General features: G+C 44.7%; 1 protein-coding gene across 7 annotated transcripts in view; it reads right to left on the reverse strand.

Annotated features, from left to right (window-relative positions):
• LOC140424813 (disco-interacting protein 2 homolog C) overlaps positions 1 to 19,284 on the reverse strand; it is an 803,805-nt gene that overhangs the window by 207,311 nt on the left and 577,210 nt on the right. For all 7 annotated transcript variants that reach the window (XM_072508262.1, XM_072508265.1, XM_072508267.1 and 4 more), the window contains 6 exons: positions 19,180 to 19,282; positions 15,757 to 15,821; positions 8,360 to 8,453; positions 8,040 to 8,159; positions 2,153 to 2,267; positions 1,195 to 1,334 (listed from right to left, as the gene is read on the reverse strand). In XM_072508262.1, coding sequence (XP_072364363.1) covers positions 1,195 to 1,334; positions 2,153 to 2,267; positions 8,040 to 8,159; positions 8,360 to 8,453; positions 15,757 to 15,821; positions 19,180 to 19,282 — 637 coding nt within the window. The remainder of the gene's footprint in view (positions 1 to 1,194; positions 1,335 to 2,152; positions 2,268 to 8,039; positions 8,160 to 8,359; positions 8,454 to 15,756; positions 15,822 to 19,179; positions 19,283 to 19,284) is intronic.

The following is a 19,284-nucleotide window of genomic DNA, read 5'->3' on the forward strand; positions in this document are numbered from 1 at the left end:
CATAGCCACGCCCAGCTGGGAAGAGGAGCTTTCCCGAAAGCAGGATTCTATGCTAGAAGCTGCTGTTTGAAAACCTCAGGAAGTCTACTCTGAATCAGAAGAAAGGCACCCTAAAATTAAAGATACAACTCGTGGGTAATAGTAATCTTTATTGCCACAAGTAGGCTTACATTAACACTGCAATGAAGTTACTGTGAAAAGTCCCTAGTCGCCACATTCCGGCGCCTGGTAATTATTTGCAGGATTTAGCTCATGGTGTTAAACTGTATGGGATGTTGATTTGGTGTGAGGGACATTTCGTTAGAGTTTAGGAACGTAAATGTGGAACAGGGTTAATTCAAAGATACTGTGTATGCATGCGTGCAGCCATGACTGTAGTTAAGCGTACCTTTGTTTTGTATTGTGGTCTTTCTTATGTATTTTTACAAGTTAATGAACATTTTTTTATTTGAATGGCTACAACAAGACTGGGCCTTTCTTCACTGATTTGCATTGTGCTCCTCACAGTATATCAAATAAACAATTAAGAACCGATGTTCCCAGTTACACTTTTGGATTTAGGGATACCCTCACATCTAACATCAGCAGGGTTCTTAACAACTGAAATAAATAAAAATCCAATGATCAAACTTAATTAACATGGATCTGGATTCAAAAAGCAGCATCCCAAGATCAAGGGCATTGAAAATGATTACATTTGACACGTGCACCATATTTTAAAAACTTTTTTAAAAATTCACTCGGATATTATCAAAAGAATCGATACAAAGTACAGCTGATTCAAAACATGGGTGGCATGGTGACACAGCGGTTAGCACTGCTGCCTCACCACACTATGGACTTGGGTTGAATTCCATCCTTGGGTGACTGTCTGTGTGCAGTTTGCACCCTCTCCCTGTGTCTGCATGGGTTTCCTCCGGGTGCTCCAGTTTCCTCCCACAGTCCAAAGATGTGCAGGTTAGGTTGACTGGCCATAATCAATTGTCCCTTATTGCCGAAAAAGGTTTGCTGGGGTTATGGGGATAGGGAGGGAGCGGGCCGAGGGAGGGTGCTCCTTCACAGGGTCGGTGCAGGCTCGATGGGCTGACTGGCCTCCTTCTGCCCTGTAATGATTCTATGAAAACTGATCAACTTTATCTCAGTGTTGAACTGATGAAATGGGAAGGAAAATAAATGTATTCTAACAAGCTGTACCTCCAGGCATCACCAGTCCAACATCTTGCACAGTCAGGACTGACAGTTTTTCTTCAGAATCCACTCTTATCACCCCATAACTCAGGCCGTGCATAGAGAGCACTCCTCGGCCAGGTGGCTGGTTGGTATCATCTGTCGGCCTAATATACATTCACACGGTTAAAATCTCATGAAATTTTAAAGAATGATTTGCAGAAGAACATTGTTCATGTAGGAACTGATAGCCAGATAAAAAAGCAATTCTGTGCGTGTTCACCGGATCAAAATAAAATTGGTTTCTTAGTAAGTACTTGGCACCTAATTCAGAAGTCTTGAGATTAAACCCAAGTCCCAAAGGACATTCTTGATGATAACCCCTGTGCTGTCATCAAACTCCAGTTTGAACGTACTTAGGGTGTTGAGTGCTCTAACTCAGAGGGAGGAATCATCATTTATTTCCACAAGGAAAGAATAATGGCTCAATTCTAATCGTTTCATTGGGAAGACTCCAATTTCTATTTTGATGGTTGGGATACTGAATGCACCTGTATAGCTTCCAATTTTTCCACTCTTCACATCGTAACATGCAGGGGAAAAGTGGAAAACGGGACTGAATATTTCATTCAGCTTTACCAAATACCAGATTGGATTTTTTTTTTGTCGAGCAATGTTGGCCAATGGGAAGTGCGTCCTTTTCTGCCCGATACAGAACCAAACTGGTGGCAGCTGTGAAGACATCGGCAGTTCAGGTCCCCAGGCTAGAAAAGCAGTTTAGGGCCAGGCAGGATGAAGGGTATTAAGAGGATTAATAATGAACTACAATGAAGCTAACATCTGAATTGGTGTGTCAATTTACAACTACATATTCATCTGGCATGAATTCATCATCAAAACACTTTTTGTTGCACTAGAACAGGAAAACAAAACCCGACCTCCTCACTTATTACTACTGTGCATTTCAAACAACTCAATGCCTTACCTGCGGATAGCCACAGTAAGAGCTTCTGGTGAACTGGCGCAAGGACAGATTACTTCAGGACGCAATCCTTTGCTTTGGAAGACATTAAGGAATGCGTCACAGGAAGAAATGGACCCTAATTAACAAAATAATCGTGAAATATTAGAAAAACACTTTTTAAAATTTTGCGACTAATCTACATCTCTCAATGCAAGGTCCATTCATGTCCTTTTCTTTTTGCGAAGCAAGAACTAAATTGCATTGAAATTACCTTTACAACGAGGAGGATATTTGAAGAGGTCGAAATGTGCACAAGGGTTCCAGAGGTTATCGCAACCACACCTTGCTTTATAACTCTTGTACGACTAAATTCAGATCAAAAAGGTCAACCCATTTAAAACAGGATCCCACTCCACCATAGTAGATTGCTGCAAATAAATCTCCCGATGGTAACAGAATAGTTCCCATCGCACAACTAAAATAACCATGACACATTTTAATCAGAACTTGTGATTTATGGGTTGCACCCTGATGCACGATCAATGACCACTAAAGCAAGGTTGTAGTCCAACTGAAGGCTTTAATAAGCTAGTTGTTTCCCCCAGCAGCTCAGGTACAGAATGAAGGCTGCTGGGGCGGCACGGGTTCTTATACCCTGCCTATCAGGGCGGAGCTACCATACATCCTAGCCAATAGAAAGCATACAGTTTCCACCAATGGCGCTTCAGCCTATCAGGTACCGTAATACCTATAATACCACATTCACCCCCTGTTAAAAAAAGAGTCTGGCGGGGGGGGTGGCCTGAAACTACAAAACATGGCAACGTTGTAGAATTAGTTATGGAGGTACCGTAATACTAGTTACAATTTTGATGGTTTACATTTTCACTTTACCATTATAAAATGGAGCAATTAGATTACAGTCTACAGTCTACAATTTAAAATGAAGCAATCAGTCGATCGGGGGCCCTGGTCATCCCCTGTGATTGACGGGGCTTCGGCGGTGACTCCGGTGGAGGCGCAGGCGTCAGTGACTCTGGGAGCGTGGCTTCGATCTCCATGGCAGCTTCGGTACCCCTAGACGGCGCTGGTGGGGAAAACGGTTGACCTGGGAAGGAAGCGCCTACGGGGAGCATCGGTGGTTGGGGTGGGGGCCTAGACGGGGACGGCGGGAGGACCGATCCTCCTGTAAGGTGCTGCGGTGGAGGGGAGGGTGGGGCTGGTGGCTGGGATGTGCGTGGGGTTCCGGCAGGTGCCAGGTCTCGTAGTGAGACCGTATCTTGTCAACCGTCGGGATACGCCACGTAGGCGAACTGGGGGCTAGCATGGAGCAGATGGACCCTCTCGACCAACGGGTCCGACTTGTGCGCCGCACAATGGGCAGGATGGGTCCGGGTGCTGCCAGCCAGGCCGGGAGTGAGGTCCCGGAGGAGGACTTCCTGGGGAAGACAAGGAGACGTTCGTGAGATGTCTGGTTGGTTGTGGTACAAAGCAGTGACCGGTTGAAGTGGAGGACATCCGGGAGCACTTCCTGCCAGCGGGTGACTGGGAGATTCCTGGACCGTAGGGCCAGTAGGACGGTCTTCCAGACCATTCCATTCTCCCTCTCTACCTGTCCGTTACCCCGGGGGTTGTAACCGGTCGTCCTGCTCGAGGCGATGCCCTTGCTGAGCAGGAATTGATGCAGTTCGTCGCTCATAAAGGAGGACCCCCTATCACTGTGTATGTAAGCGGGGAACCCGAACAGTGCAAAGTTGCTATGAAGGGCCTTGATGACGGTGGTTGCGGGCATGTCGGGGCAGGGGATGGCGAATGGGAACCGGGAGTACTCGTCAATCAAGTTCAGGAAGTATGTGTTGCGGTCGGTGGAGGGGAGGGGGCCTTTGAAGTCCATGCTGAGGCGTTCAAAGGGACGGGAAGCCTTTATCAGGTGCGCCCTCTCTGGCCGGTAGAAGTGCGGTTTGCACTCCGTGCAGATTTGGCAGTCCCTGGTTGCTGTCCTGACCTCCTCGATGGAGTAGGGCAGGTTGTGGGTCTTGACAAAATGGAAAAAGCGAGTGACCCCCAGGTGGCAGAGGTCCTCGAGTAAGGCTCGGTGGCGGTCCACTTGTGCGGTGGCACATGTGCCACGGGACAGGGCGTCAGGAGGCTCATTTAGCTTCCCTGGACAATACAAGATCTCGTAGTTGTAGGTGGAGAGATCGATCCTCCATCTCAAGATCTTGTCGTTTTTTTTTAATCTTGCCCCGCTGTGCATTATCAAACATGAAAACAACCGACGTTTGGTCCGTAGGAGAGTGAATCTCCTGCCGGCCAGGTAATGCCTCCAATGTCGCACAGCTTCTACTATGGCCTGGGCCTCCTTTTCGACTGAGGAGTGGCGGATCTTAGAAGCGTGGAAGGTGTGTGAGAAGAAGGCCACTGGTCTGCCCGCTTGGTTGAGGGTGGCCGCCAGAGCTACGTCGGACGCATCGCTCTTGACCTGGAAGGGGAGGGACTCGTCGATGGCGTGCATCGTGGCCTTTGCAATGTCCGCTTTGATGCGGTGGAAGGCCTGGCGGGCCTCTATCGACAGGGAAACAATTATGGGTTGGATCAGGGGACGGGCCTTGTCCGCATAGTTGGAGACACACTGGGCGTAGTAGCTAAAAAACCCACAGCAACGCTTCAGGGCCTTGGAGCAGTGACGGAGGGGGAACTACATAACGGGGCGCATGCGTTCAGGGTCGTGGCCTATAACTCCATTTCGCACTAAGTAGCCGAGGATGGCTAGCCGAGGTGCTAAGCATGCATTTATCCTTGTTGTATGTAAGGTTAAGGATTTTTGAGGTCTGGAGGAATTTTCGGAGGTTGGTGTCGTGGTCCTGCTGGTTGTGACCGCAGATGGTGACATTATCGAGATACAGGAATGTTGCCCGTAAACCGTACCAGTCAACCATTCAGTCCATCTCTCGTTGGAAGACCGAGACGCCGTTAGTGACACCAAAGGGAACCCTTAAGAAGCGATAGAGCCGCCCATCTGCCTCGAAGGCAGTGTATTTGCGGTCACTAGTGCGGATGGGGAGCTGGTGGTAGGCGGACTTGAGATCCACCGTGGCGAAGACCTTATAATGCGCGATCCTGTTTACCAGGTCGGAAATGCGGGGGAGAGGGTACGCGTCCAGCTGCATAAACCTGTTGATGGTCTGACTGTAGTCGATGACCATCCTATGCTTCTCCCCGGCCTTTACCACGCCTACTTGAGCTCTCCAGGGGCCATTACTGGCTTTGATGACCCCTTCCCTCAGTAGCCTTTGGACCTCTGACCTAATAAAGATCCGGTACTGGGCACTGTACCTTCTGCTCCTGGTGGCGACGGGTTTGCAATCCGGGGTGAGGTTCGCAAACAGGGAAGGCGGGTCGACCTTAAGGGTCGCGAGGCCGCAGACAGTAAGGGGGGTATAGGGCCGCCGAATTTGAAAGTTAGACTTTGGAGGTTACACTGGAAGTCTAAACCAAGGAGTGTAGCCCCGAGGGGTGGGGAAGGACGTAGAGACGGAAATTTTTGAACTCCCTTCCCTGGACTGAGGTTTACTACACAAAACCCCTTTATCTCCACTGAGTGTGAACCGGAGGCCAGGGAGATTTTTTGATTAACGGGGTGGACGAGGAGAGAACAGCGCCTTACCGTGTCAGGGTGTATGAAGCTCTCCATGCTCCCAGAGTCGATTAGGCAAGACGTCTCGTGCCCGTTGATTAATACGGTCGTTGTAGCAGTTGAGAGTGTTCGAGGCCGAGACTGATCCAGGGTCACCGAGGCTAATCGCAGCAGTTGAGAGTTCTCTTCGGGCAGTGCGTGGTCAGCCAAGCTGGGGTCCTGGGGGTTCATCCAAGATGGCGGCTCCCACTGGGCGCACATGGCTGGGGGTGCACAAAATGGCGAGGCCCATCCCTCCAACGTGGCGTCCGCGGAACAAGATGGCGGCGCCCGGGGTCCGCACGTGGCCCTGGAATATGAAGATGGCGGCGACCGCTGGACGCACGGGGACCATGGAGAAGTTTGTGGTTGCGGTCCGCATTCGCCGCCGGAGACCACGGCAACTGCACAGCCTGACATACCCCCACGAAATGGCCCTTCTTGCCACATCCCTCGGGGTCGGCTGCGGAGGGGTTCCACGCTGCCCAGGGGGCTGCCGCACGGTCGGGAACGTAGGCGCGGGCGTTCCTGGAGGTCACGTACAGGGAGCCTGCAAGGGCCCGTGGCTCCCTGAGACCCAGAGTGTCTTTTTCTAACAGTCGCTGGCGGATCTGTGAGGATAGCATACCTGCCACAAAAGCGTCCCGGACTAAGAGTTCAGTGTGTTCGCTCGCCGAAACCTGCGGGCAGCTGCAGCTTCTTCCCAACACCAGGAGTGTACGGTAGAATTCTTCCAGTGATTCCCCAGGGGTTTGTCGCCTTGTTGCAAGCAGGTGCCGTGCGTAGATCTGGTTTACCGGGTGAATATAGTGTCCTTTTAGCAGCTCTATTGCTGCATCGAAGTCTTCCGCTTCCTCGATGAGGGTGTAAATCTCCGGGCTCACCCTCGAGTGCAGGACTTGCAGTTTCTGCTCTCCCGTGGGTGTGTTTTCGGCCGTCCCGAGATACCCTTTAAAGCACGCCAGCCAGTGCTAAGGATTGCCGCTGAGTTCGCCGCGTGGGGGCTGAGTTGCAGACACTCCGGCTTGATTCGGAGCTCCATCCTTTCTTCTTAAAAAAACTAGCTTATTACATTGATGCACGATCAATGACCACTAAAGCGAGGTTGTAGTCCAAATGAAGGCTTTGATAAGCTAGATGTTTCCCCCAGCAGCTCAGGTATAGAATGAAGGCTGCTGGGGCGGCACAGGTTCTTATACCCCGCCTAGCAGGGCGGAGCTACCATACATCCTAACCAATAGAAAGCATACAGTTTACACCAATGGTGCTTCCGCCTATCAGGTGCCGTAATACCTATAATACCACACACCCACAGCTGAAAAAGGATTTCGGCAGCCTGACAAAAAAAAGGAAACCTCCCATCTTGACCGCTCCCCCCCCCCCCCCCCACAACCCCTCCAGAGGTGGGCAGGCATAAAATCAGGTGCGACGGCGGAAGTGCAGTGTCCCCTGCCTACCAGCATCTTCCTGTATTTCACCATGAGAATCTGATGCAAGTGGATATTTGGTGCAGAGGGGGAAGTATGTGTTGCTTTTTATTCTTCTGCTGGGAGTTATGAGGCTGTACAGGGCTCTAGACCAAGAGCTGAAAGGTGAAATCAGGCAGAATAGTTATTTCTTAGAACATAAGACCTAGGCGCAGGAGTCGTCAATTTAACCTCGCAAGCCTGTTCCACCGTTCAATACTGATCAAGGATGATCTCATCATGGCTTCAACTCCACCGTCATGCCCGTTTTCCGTAACCCTTCAATCCATTACCAATTAAAAATCTGTCTAACTCTTCCTTAAATTTACTCACTGTCCCAGCATCCATCACACTCTGGGTAGCGAACCCACAACCCAAGTGCGAAAAGACAGTGTTGTAACCCAAAGCTCATGGATAGGATTACGTGTAAACATTTTCGCCAGATTTTAAGATCAAAGATGACAATTTTTGCATTTCAATTGAACAATATGATGAAAATAATACTCGAGATTATGAGTAAAAGAATCCAATTTGATGCAGTACTTTGTAAATTTAGAGATTTCTATGGTAAAGTGCAGTATTTTATTGGTACTTCCATTCTTATACAAGGGGAAAATCATAGGTGGCTATTCTGAACTGCACTTGAAAACATCCTTTTCATTATTTTAAACATTACATTGGGGTAAAAATGTTACAAACTCCATATCAAACAATTTATGGTGCGTTTTGTTAAAATAAAGGATGAATGAAAGATGTAGCTACTTACAAGGATTGGCTCCATCTGCCACAATTAGCATCCGTAGTGAGGTGAGGTTAATGTCTCGCTGATCTCTGTGTGCCACCAAGGCCCAATGCATGTCTCTAGACTTCACACATGCCACTTTAGCTGGAATTACATATCATTAAATCATTCTCTCCGAATTCACCCTTAATTTTAAAGTAAAACCCAAATCTTAGTATTCGTATGCAGATTTGATTAGAATGAAATTTAAGACGTACTCATACTGTTATCAGTGAAAACAGGGGATTAATACTCAATCACATATCCTCCTGAAAAGTGCATTCTTCATATTTATCAGTACTTACCCTTATATGCATAGACTTTTTGTATCCATGAAAGGGGGTTCACCTTCATTAATGAATATGGAATACTGATAACATGCATCATGTTCATAACGCTCTGAGAAGGAAAGTAAATTACGATAAGAAAATACTGCACGACAGATGCTTACCATTTTTCTTTCATAAATATGGATTTTGATTCCTAATACATTTGATCATAATTATATTAAATCACCATTCTCTGCCCAAATGTTAAGTATTTGCAAATTGTCATCAACATTATAATGATTAAGAATGCTTAGCTGGAGTAATTCAATGTAATGAAACAGTGATAGAAATGGATCGGTTTTATCGGCAGCCACTTGACACCTGTGTTGTGCACAAAAAAAAACACTTGTCAAAACATGTCTCGTCATCGTCCTAGATCAGAACCTGAGGCCACAAAATATTATTTTGCTTTGACAAAGAGTCATCGGACTCGAAACATTAGCTCTTTTCTCTCCCTACAGATGCTGCCAGACTTGCTGAGATTTTCCAGCATTTTCTCTTTCGCCACAAAATATTCTTTCTTTTTTTGGCTTATTGCATTTCTAAATAAAATTACCACCATCCACTTTTACCTGAAAATGAAGGGATTTAGTATGTGCACGATTAATCTCCGACTAGGTAAAATCTAGACTTGAATGGGAGCTGCACTTTTACAACTAAGCTAACTATTATCCAAACTGCAGCTCATATTGCAATAAAGCCAGGTGCTTGAATAGTTAATGCCGTCTCTGAACTCTCCAATAAAAATACTCCCAATTCTGTGCACAATCTGAGAACACAAGATGTGAGTATGCGGTACGAGTGTGGGCAGCGATGAACCTGACAGTGCCTTATGTGTTGAGTGTATAACAACAGCCATTGCACTTCACTATTTTTCATTGTGCACATCAACCTTTATCATATTAAAATGATGCACTGCAAATGCTTAAAAGTGCTTTACAAACAATGCATCACTTTTGCAGTACAGTGAAAGATGACGTGACAACACATTGTGGAGAGATGGAATCTTTTAAACCTTCATTCCCACACTTCCCTTTGTATAAAATACTAAAACATAGACTGAAAACAATCATATATGAAGGACACAATGTTCTCGTGTGAAACATGCACTCTGAATTCTCTTTAATTTACTGAGCAGCCAGTGACATATGATTAAAAGTGTTTCTTACAATAATCTTTTTGTCACAAGTAGGCTTACATTAACACTGCAATGAAGTTACTGTGAAAAGCCCCTAGTCGCCACATTCCGGTGCCTGTTCGGGTACACAGAGGGAGAATTCAGAATGTCCAAGTTACCTAACAAGCACATCTTTCAGGACTTGTGGGAGGAAACCGGAGCACCCGGAGGAAACCACGCAGACACGAGGAGAACGTGCAGACTCCGCACAGACAGCAACCCAAGCCGGGAATCGAACCTGGGACCCTGGAGCTTTGAAGCAACAGTACTACCCACTGTGCTACCATGCTGCCCTTACTGCCTACAATTCAACTGAAATCCAGGGCGGGATTCTCCGGCCGTGTCCGCCCGGCAACCGGAGAATCCCACCCGAGGTCAATGGACTTCTCCATTCTCCGCGGCTCGCCCATAGCGTTCTTGCGGCGGGCGGAGGAATCCAGCCCCCAGATTGTTGCCCAAAGATCAAACATAATGAAGCAAATGAATATTGCCATTTATAGAAATCTAATGATCGATGATAAAGAAAGTTGTTTACAATTTAAAATGCACAAAATAATGTCTGTAACTGAGTTACAGCTATGACTAAAGGGCTGGAAAAATGACAGCAATTGTTTTGCAATGTTAAAACCAAAACTATAAACTTTTGAGGGCATAGGAACATTAGAGCACAGGAAAAGGAAATTTGTTCCATCAACTTTGCCCTGCCATTTTTATCAGTAAAAGTTACTTACATAAATTCAAAGATGACATTTATTACCTCAGAATTAAAATTCCAGTACATTTTGTACCCAGAAGCTAAAACTGTATAAATAATATTCTTTCAAGAAGAAAACACCAAAAGGAAAAGAGAAGATGGCTGAACTGAAGACATGTGGAGATGGCCAGAAAGTGATATGGTTCAATCTGAAACTAGGGTCTTAAATATGAACAAAGGAAATTATGAAGGTTTTGAGGGGCAAGTTGGCTGTTGTGGATTTAGAAAAATATACTTCAAATTTGACAGGCAATGACTAGTCTTTCATTGGGTGTTACATGGTTTACATACATTCCTCCAGGTGAATCAACTGCGGCTAACAAAAGAAGTCACAGGCTGCATTAGATCAAAAGAAGTAGTTTATAAGGGAAATGTTGGAGAAACTAAACAATTACTTTGTGTCCGTCTTCACAGAGGAAGGGAGAGAAAATCTCCCAGAAACACGAGGGAACCCAGGGACTTGTGAAAATGTGGAACTGAAAGAAATTAATATCAATAAAAAGGTAGTACTCAAATAATAAATTGGTCTAAGGGTTTATAAATCCAGTGGGCCTGAGGAGCTACATCACAGGGTGCTGAAGGAAGTGACTACAGAGATAGTGGATGCATTGGTGATTATCTTCCAAAATTCTGTAGATTCTGGAAAGTAGCAAATGTAACCCCACTATTTACGAAAGGAGAGAGAGAAAACGTAGAACTACAGACCTGCCAGTAGTAGGGAAACCATTAGAATCTATTATAAAAGATGTGATACCTGGATGCTTAGAAAGTAATGATATGATTGGGCAGAGTCAACATGGATTTATGAAAGGAAGGTCAATTTTGGCAAACCTGCTGGAGTTTTTTAAAGCTGTCACCTGTAGCATATATACAGGAATACCAGAGATCTGCTGTATTTCGATTATCAGAAGCTCTTTGATAAAGTCCCACAGAGGGTAGTAAACAAAATTAGAGCACATAGGATTGCCGGTAATATACTGGTATGGATTGACAATTGGTTAACAGACATAAAGCAGAGTGTAGGAATAAACAGATCATTCTTAAGATGGCAGGATGTTACTAATAGGATGTCACACGGATCAATGCTGGGGTCACAATTGTTCACAATGCACAAATTAATTTGGATGTGGGGACCAAATATATTTCAAAATTTGCTAGATGGGAATGTAAATTGTGAGAAGGATGCAAAGAGGCGTCAAGGAGTCTTGGACAGGCTAAGTAAATAAGAACATGGTAGATGGAATATGATGTGAATAAGTGTGAAGTTATCCACTTTCTGGATAAACAGGCGTTTCTGCGGACGCAAACAAGACTCCAGGAAGGTATGGTGCCTCCCGGGTGCAAGGGTCCTGGATGTCTCAGAGCGGCTGCAGGACATTCTAAAGGGAGAGTGTGAACAGCTGGTTGCCGTGGTGCATATAGGCACTAACGATATAGGTAGGAAATGGGATGAGGTCCTACATGCTGAATTCAGGGAGTTAGGAGATAAACTAAAAAGTAGGACCTCAAAGATAGTAATCTCGGGATTGCTACCAGTGCCACGTGCTAGTCAGAGTAGGAATGACAGGATAGACAGGATGAATGCGTGGCTTGAGAGATGGTGCAGGAGGGAGGGATTCAGATTTTTGGGACATTGGAACCGGTTCTGGGGAGGTGGGAGCATTACAAATCAGACGGTCTATACCTGGGCAGGACTGGAACCAATGTCCTAGGGGGGTTATTTGCTAGCGCTGTTGGGGGGATTAAAACTAATATGGCGGGGTGGGGGGGGATGGGAACCAATACAGGAAGTCAGAGGGTAGTAAAGTGAGGATAGAAACAAAAGTCAGTAAGGAGAAAAGTGGAAGACAGAGAAACAGATTGAACTGCATTTATTTCAATGCAAAAGGCCTAACAGGCAAGGCATATGAACTCAGGGCATGATAGGTACATGGGACTGGGATATTCTAGCTATTACTGAAACTTGGCTAAAGGAGGGGCAGGACTGGCAGCTCAATGTTCCGGGGTACAGATGCTATAGGAAAGATAGACAGGAGGTAAGAGAGGAGGGGGAGTTGCGTTTTTAATTAGGGACAGTATCACCGCAGTACAGAGAGAGGATATATCAGAGGGTTCGCCGACTGAGTCTATATGGGTAGAACTGAAAAATAAGAAGGGTGAGATCACTTTGATAGGACTGTACTATAGGCCCCTAAATAGTCAGCGGTATATTGAGGAGCAAATATGTAAAGATATTACAGATAGCTTCCGGAAAAATAGGGTGGTAATAGTTGGAGACTTTAAACTTTCCCAACATTAACTGGGACAGCCAGGGATTTGGATGGAGAGAAATTTGTGGAGTGTATTCAGGAAGAATTCCTCATTCAATATGTGGATGGCCCGACCAGAGAGGGGGCAAAACTTGACCTCGTCTTGGGGAATAAGGAAGGGCAGGTGACGGAAGTGTTAGTGAGGGATCACTTTGGGACTAGTGACCATAATTCCATTAGTTTTAAGATAGCTATGGAGAATGATAGTTCTGGCTCAAAAGTTAAAATTTTAAATTTGGGAAAGGCCAATTTCAAGGGTATTAGGCGGGAACTTTCAAATGTTGATTGGGGGTGGCTATTTGCAGGCAAGTGGACAGCTGATAAGTGGGAGTCTTTCAAAAAGGTGTTAACTAGGGTTCAAGGTGAGCACATCCCTCTCGGAGTGAAGGGTAAAGCTCGTAGAAGGAGGGAACCCTGGATGACTCGGATGGTCAAAAGGAAGAAGGAGGCATATGACATGCATAGGCAGCTGGGATCAAATGGATCCCTTGAAGAGTATAGGGTTTGTCGGAGTAGAGTTAAGAGAGAAATCAGGAGGGCAAAAAGGGGACATGAGATTGTCTTGGCAGATAAGGCAAAGGAAAATCCAAAGAACTTTACAGATACATAAAAGGTAAAAGGGTGACTAGGGAGAGGGTAGGGTCTCTTAAGGATAAACAAAGTTATGTGCAGATCCACAAGGGTTGGTAGAGGTCCTAAATGAATATTTCTCGTCAGTATTTAATGTTGAGAAAGGCACGATTGTTAGAGAAATTGGGGAAATAAAAAGTGATGTCTTGAGGAGTGTACACATTACAGAGAAGGAGATGCTGGAGATATTAAAGCGCATCAAGATAGATAAATCCCCGGGACCTGATGAAATGTATCCCAGGATGTTGTGGGAGGCTAGAGAGGAAATTGCCGGCCCCCTAGCTGAGATATTTGAAATTTCGACAGCCACAGGAGAGGTGCCTGAAGATTGGAGGGTAGCAAATGTTGTGCCCTTGTTTAAGAAGGGTTGTAGGGATAAGCCTGGGAACTACAGACCGGTTAGCATTACTTCTGTAGTGGGAAAATTGTTAGAAGGTATTCTGAGGGACAGGATCTACAGGCATTTAGACAGGCAAGGGCTAATTAGGCAAAGTCAGCGTGGCTCTGTAAGGGAAAAGTCATGTCTCACCAATTTGATTGACATTTTTGAAGGGGTAACCAAGAAGGTAGATGAGGGCAGTGCAGTCGACGTTGTCTACATGGACTTTAGCAAGGCCTTTGACAAGGTACCGCATGGTAGGGTGTTGCAAAAGGTTAAATCTCACGGAATCCAGGGAGAGGTAGCCAATTGGATACAAAATTGGCTTAGCGACGGAAGCCAAAGGGTGGTTGTGGAGGGTGTTTTTCAAACTGGAGGCCTGTGACCAGCGGTGTGCCTCAGGCATCAGTGCTGGGTCCATTGTTATTTGTTGTATATATTAATGATTTGGATGAGAATGTAGGAGGCATGGTTAGTAAGTTTCAGATGACACCAAGATTGGTGGCATAGTGGAGAGTGAAGAAGGTTATACAAGATTGCAACAGGATCTTGACCAATTGGGCCACTGGGCCGATGAATGGCAGTTGGAGTTTAATTTAGATAAATATGAGATGATGCCTTTTGGGAGATCAAATCAGGGCAGGAGCTACTCAGTTAATGATAGGGAGTTGGGGAGAATTACAGAACAAAGAGATCTGGAGGTACAGGTTCATAGCTCCTTGAAGGTGAAGTCGCAGGTGGACAGGGTGGTGAAGAAGGCATTCAGCATGCTGGATATTGAATACAGGAGTTGAGACGTCTTGCTGAAGTTGTTCAAGACATTAGTAAGACCATACAAGGAACACTGTGTTCAGTTCTGGTCACCCTATTATAGGAAGGATATTGTTAAACAAGAAAGAGTGCAGAAGAGACTTATAATGATGCTACCAGGACTTGATGGTCTGAGCTATAAGGAGAGGCTGGGACTTTTTTCCCTGGAGTGTAGGAGGCTTAGGGATGATCTTTTACAGGCCTATAAAATAATGAGGGGCATAGATAAGGTAGATAGATAGTCAACATCTTTTCCCAAGGTAGAGGAGTCTCGAATTAGAGGACATAGGTTTACGGTGAGAGGGGAGAGATACAAAAGAGACCAGAGGGGAAATTTCTTCACGCAGAGGGCGGTGAGCATCTGGAACGAGCTGCCAGAGGCAGTGCTAGAGGTGGATACAATTTCTTTCCTTTAAAAAACAGTTAGGCAGTTACGTGGACAGGGTGGGTATAGAGGGATATGAGCCAAATGCGGGCAAGTGGGACTAGCTTAGTGATACAAGCTGGGCCGAAGGGCCTGTTTCCATGCTGTAAACATCTATGGCTCTATGACTCTAATTGCTGGGATGGCAGGATTGCCTTATGAGGACAGATTGGAGGAAACCGGGCAGCATTCTCTGGAATTCAAAAGAATGAGAGGTGATCTCACAAGAACTTACAAAATTCTTATAGGGTGTGACAGTCTGGCAGTCTGACGGACTGGCAAGTCTAGAACCAGGGGGTGCATCTCAGACTACCAGGGAGACCATTTAAGAGTGGGATGAGCAGAATTTCTTCAATCAGAGGGTGGTGAATATTTGGAACTCTATACCAGAGGACTGTGGAAGCTCAATCATTGAATATGTTTGAGACAAATCGATAGATTTCTAGATATCAATGACAGCAAGGGATGTTCAGTTAACACGGGGAAGTGGTGCTGAGGTAGATGATCAGCCATGATCTAACTGAATGGCGCAGCAAGCTCAACAGGCCAAATGGCCTTTGCCCGCTCCTATGTTTCAATGTGAGGAGCTGACAGACATGCTCTATATCTTCATCTGGAAAATGAGGATTTTTGAAAAGAGTTGGAATTGACGAACATGGTAAGGACACAGGTAGAGTGCTGCTGACCTCTGGGGGAGGAAAAGTCAGGTTTGCTGCACTAAATGACCTATTACTCATCTTAAAACCTCACGTTCACAAAACCCTCAATCAGAAAAAGCCCCACAAACCTTCTGGTAGGAGCTTGCCAAGGAGGGCACCTGCTGAATACCTTACATTTATATCTTACATTTGCTATTTATATAGAAATATGCAGATAGAAAAAGACCTTACCGTAAGAATACCATGCCACAAGCCAACATCTTTCTTAAAATCCAATACATTCACAATGGTTTCCGCTGTTTAAGATAGACAAGACTTTCTTAGTTAAAATAATGATTTTAAAGGGAAAATAACAGGGGGTATATTCCTCCCAGTTTAATTTCAAATCTAAACATTATTTCTTAACGTATTTGCTTTCCCCTCTAATTTTATCTCAATACCCATCCTCTCAATGGAGAGACACATTCAGAGACTGCGGTTCTTTAGTATCTTAGTTAAATGGCCATTGCTCATGTCTGAAGCTGCACACTGTGGTTATGATTCAATGATGGTTCCATTACAACCAAGGATAACCCAATTTTTATTCCAATGTTTCTTCCATATCCATTGGCAGATACCTAAAGCAGGAAAAGCCACTGAATGATCAGCAATCACAACATTGTTCCTTTGTTTGCCTGGGAACAATGAGGAACAAGTGTAGTGGCTCCCTTGCCTTGCCAACGGAAAATGGCCAACACAATCGTATAGTAAGGATTGGATTGGGTTTGTACAAGCACATCAACCAACAGAAAGGGACTGTTCCTATCTATTTTATTTCATGGTATTTCAGAGCTAATTTTAGTTTTAAAATATTTTCATAAGAATTTCCCTCATTATTTGTTAGTCCTTAACTAGAATGTCCCAGGATAAGGCTCTCGAATGTAAGCATTAAAAACATAGCTCTCCAATTAGAATGAGAGCAAATATTGTGTCCTGCCCTGATGGAAATGCAATTTCTCACATTCCTGACAAAGGTCGGTGAGCCTCCGTCCGCCACCAAGGACAGTCAAGACACAGAAATTTAGACAAAGGCTTTCTGACAATAGAATTAGATCAATGGTAGGGCAGCACGGTGGCACAGTGGTTAGCACAGCTGCCTCAGGGCGCCAGTCCCAGGTTCGATCCCGGCCCTGGGTCACTGTCCATGTGGAGTTTGCACATTCGCCCCGTGTCTGTGTGTTCTCCCACACAACCCAAAAGCTGCACAAGGGAGGTAGATTGGCCTTACTAAATTGCCCCTTAATTGGAAAAAAAAAAGAATTAGATACTCTAAATTTATAGAGGAAAGCAAAATTACATTAATGGTCCTGATTTGTGCAAGTGTGGATATCCTGTTCAGTATGGTGCCAGGCAACCTCCAACAAGTCAGTATTCATGTTCAATTCTCGATAGTGATTATATCACCAGGCCAATCTAAGACCCGCAGAGGTGACATGGGCCCTCATGTGACCCCCAGAAGTGGTAGCCCTGCTCTATCTACCCCTGCCACATCAAGGAATTTTATCATGTTGCCCTTCTGGGTTCACGTAACTGCATATACTTGAAAGAAACCTCGGACCTTCTGGATAAACTTGTTGAGGACTTCAACCATTTCTCAAGCATATTTATTTACCATTTATTTTTGGTAGCCATATGTATTTCTTCTGGATTTATTTTTCCCAATTAAGGGGCAATTTAGTGTGGCCAATCCACTCAACCTGAACATCTTTGGGTTGTGGGGTTGAAACCCACGCAGACATGGGGAGAATGTGAAACTCCACACAGACAGTGAACCAGGCCAGGATCGAACCCGGGTCCTCAGCGGCGTAGGCAGCAGTGCTAACCACTGCGTCACCGTGCTGCCCATCTCATTCATTTTTAAGTTTTCGGGATGATTTATTTTGGCGGGTAATGATTTTTAGGAAGACTTCACAATAATGTCAATGCTTCGAGAATATCATTGGGATTGGCAAAGATGATAATTTTCTGTAAACATTTATTCCTAATGTGTATCTTTATTTATATGATACCTATGCAGTATTCTTGATTCAATCACCAATAACTGGTGAATTACAGTTCAGTCTTCGATTCATGTGGGAGGCTATGTGCATTTGCACATGAGGTCAAAACATCATTAAGTTCCAGTGGTCACTCATGGAAGTAGCATAAAGCATTAAATCAAAATTAACTGTCCCCATTTTATTGTTCATGAATTATTCAACATTATTTCGGCACCTCAGTGTGTCACTCTTCATGAAAACACTGTGGCACCATATTATTGTCAAAATTTAATCAAATTTAGTAATAATAGGGACTAAACAAATATGACTGAGCCAAGAGTGGAGCGAGGCTGAACTAATGGAGTTGGCAATATATATATAATTCAAATCTGTTTCATGTAAACTTATAACACTTGCAATTTGGCAACGACCGAGTCCCCAAGAGAGGGCATGGCACTAGAATATCCTACTTATTATTTATTTAAAGTCTATCTGAATGGGGCCAATAAATGCCATGTTACAAATCCAAATAAATTACTTTCAATATTGCAGTTAGAACACCTCTTATTTTGCAGAACCTAGAAATTACACAACTCGCATTTGCAGAACGGTAACATCCAATTTCATTCTAAAATTTCCATGAGGAATGACAACTTTAAAAACAAAAATTGCACATTGGAGAATACTAATTTCCAGGTCGCAAGTCATTTCAGCAAGATCTTCAGGTTCAGTCACAAATGGAAACAGCAAATCTGCGAGTCATTACAAACACTTGGCAATGCATTTTCCGTCACTATTCTTTCATGGGACGTACGCTGTGCCAGCATTTATTGCCCATCCCTAATTGCTCTTGAGGGGGCGTTAAGAGTCAACCACATTACTGTGGATCTGGAGTCACATGTAGGCCAGACCAGGTAAGGACAGCAGATTTCCTTCCCTAACTGACATTAATGAATCAGATGTGTTTTTACGACAATCGACAATGGTTTCATGGTCATCATTAGACTTTTAATTCTTCTCCTAAAGACATTGGTTTGTGGTTGTCCTACAGTTTCACAGTTGTCCCCGGGTGTCCAGCCCAAATGTTTATTCTTTATGTGAGCTGAAAAAATGTAGGAAGGGTATCAACAGTGAGGACATTACACCTGATCCTGATCTCAGCCAATATTAATGCAATCAGAAATGGGAATCCAAAATAATATTCCCCACCTTGACCCATCAAACTGAAATAGCAAATTGACATTTCCCACTGTTTTTATGCATCTCCTCTACTCAAGACTGTTTTCACGTATGTGTGCAAACAATATTAGAAATACTGGAATGTACACCATGAGATGGAAACAGTAGTAGTAATGGGAGGGAGAAAAGGAAAGAGAAGGATCATTGCAAAAGCTCAACACAAGCTGGTCAAAATCTGTAAAAACTACATTACCCTGTCAAATGTTCGGCACAACTTTAGTTTATTTCCCCCCAGTACATCACTATATTGCAAGTTAAAATGAAACAATCAAAAATATAAAGGGCGAACATTTCATTGCAGTAACATCAGTACCTTATTGCTTATAGAAGGCACAATTACATTCCAGCCAATATTTTACTCAGTGCCAGAAGTTTGAAAAGGCAAAGAAACCCTTACCTTCTGTATACGCACAGGCCTGAGTCAGAGCCTGAGAATGAGTCAGGAGTGCAATTCGTGTCACAGTCACACCGAGCACACTGCCATCTTTACATGTCTTGTACT

The sequence above is a fragment of the Scyliorhinus torazame genome, chromosome 6 (genome assembly GCF_047496885.1).
Source record: "Scyliorhinus torazame isolate Kashiwa2021f chromosome 6, sScyTor2.1, whole genome shotgun sequence".
Lineage (NCBI taxonomy): Eukaryota > Metazoa > Chordata > Chondrichthyes > Carcharhiniformes > Scyliorhinidae > Scyliorhinus > Scyliorhinus torazame.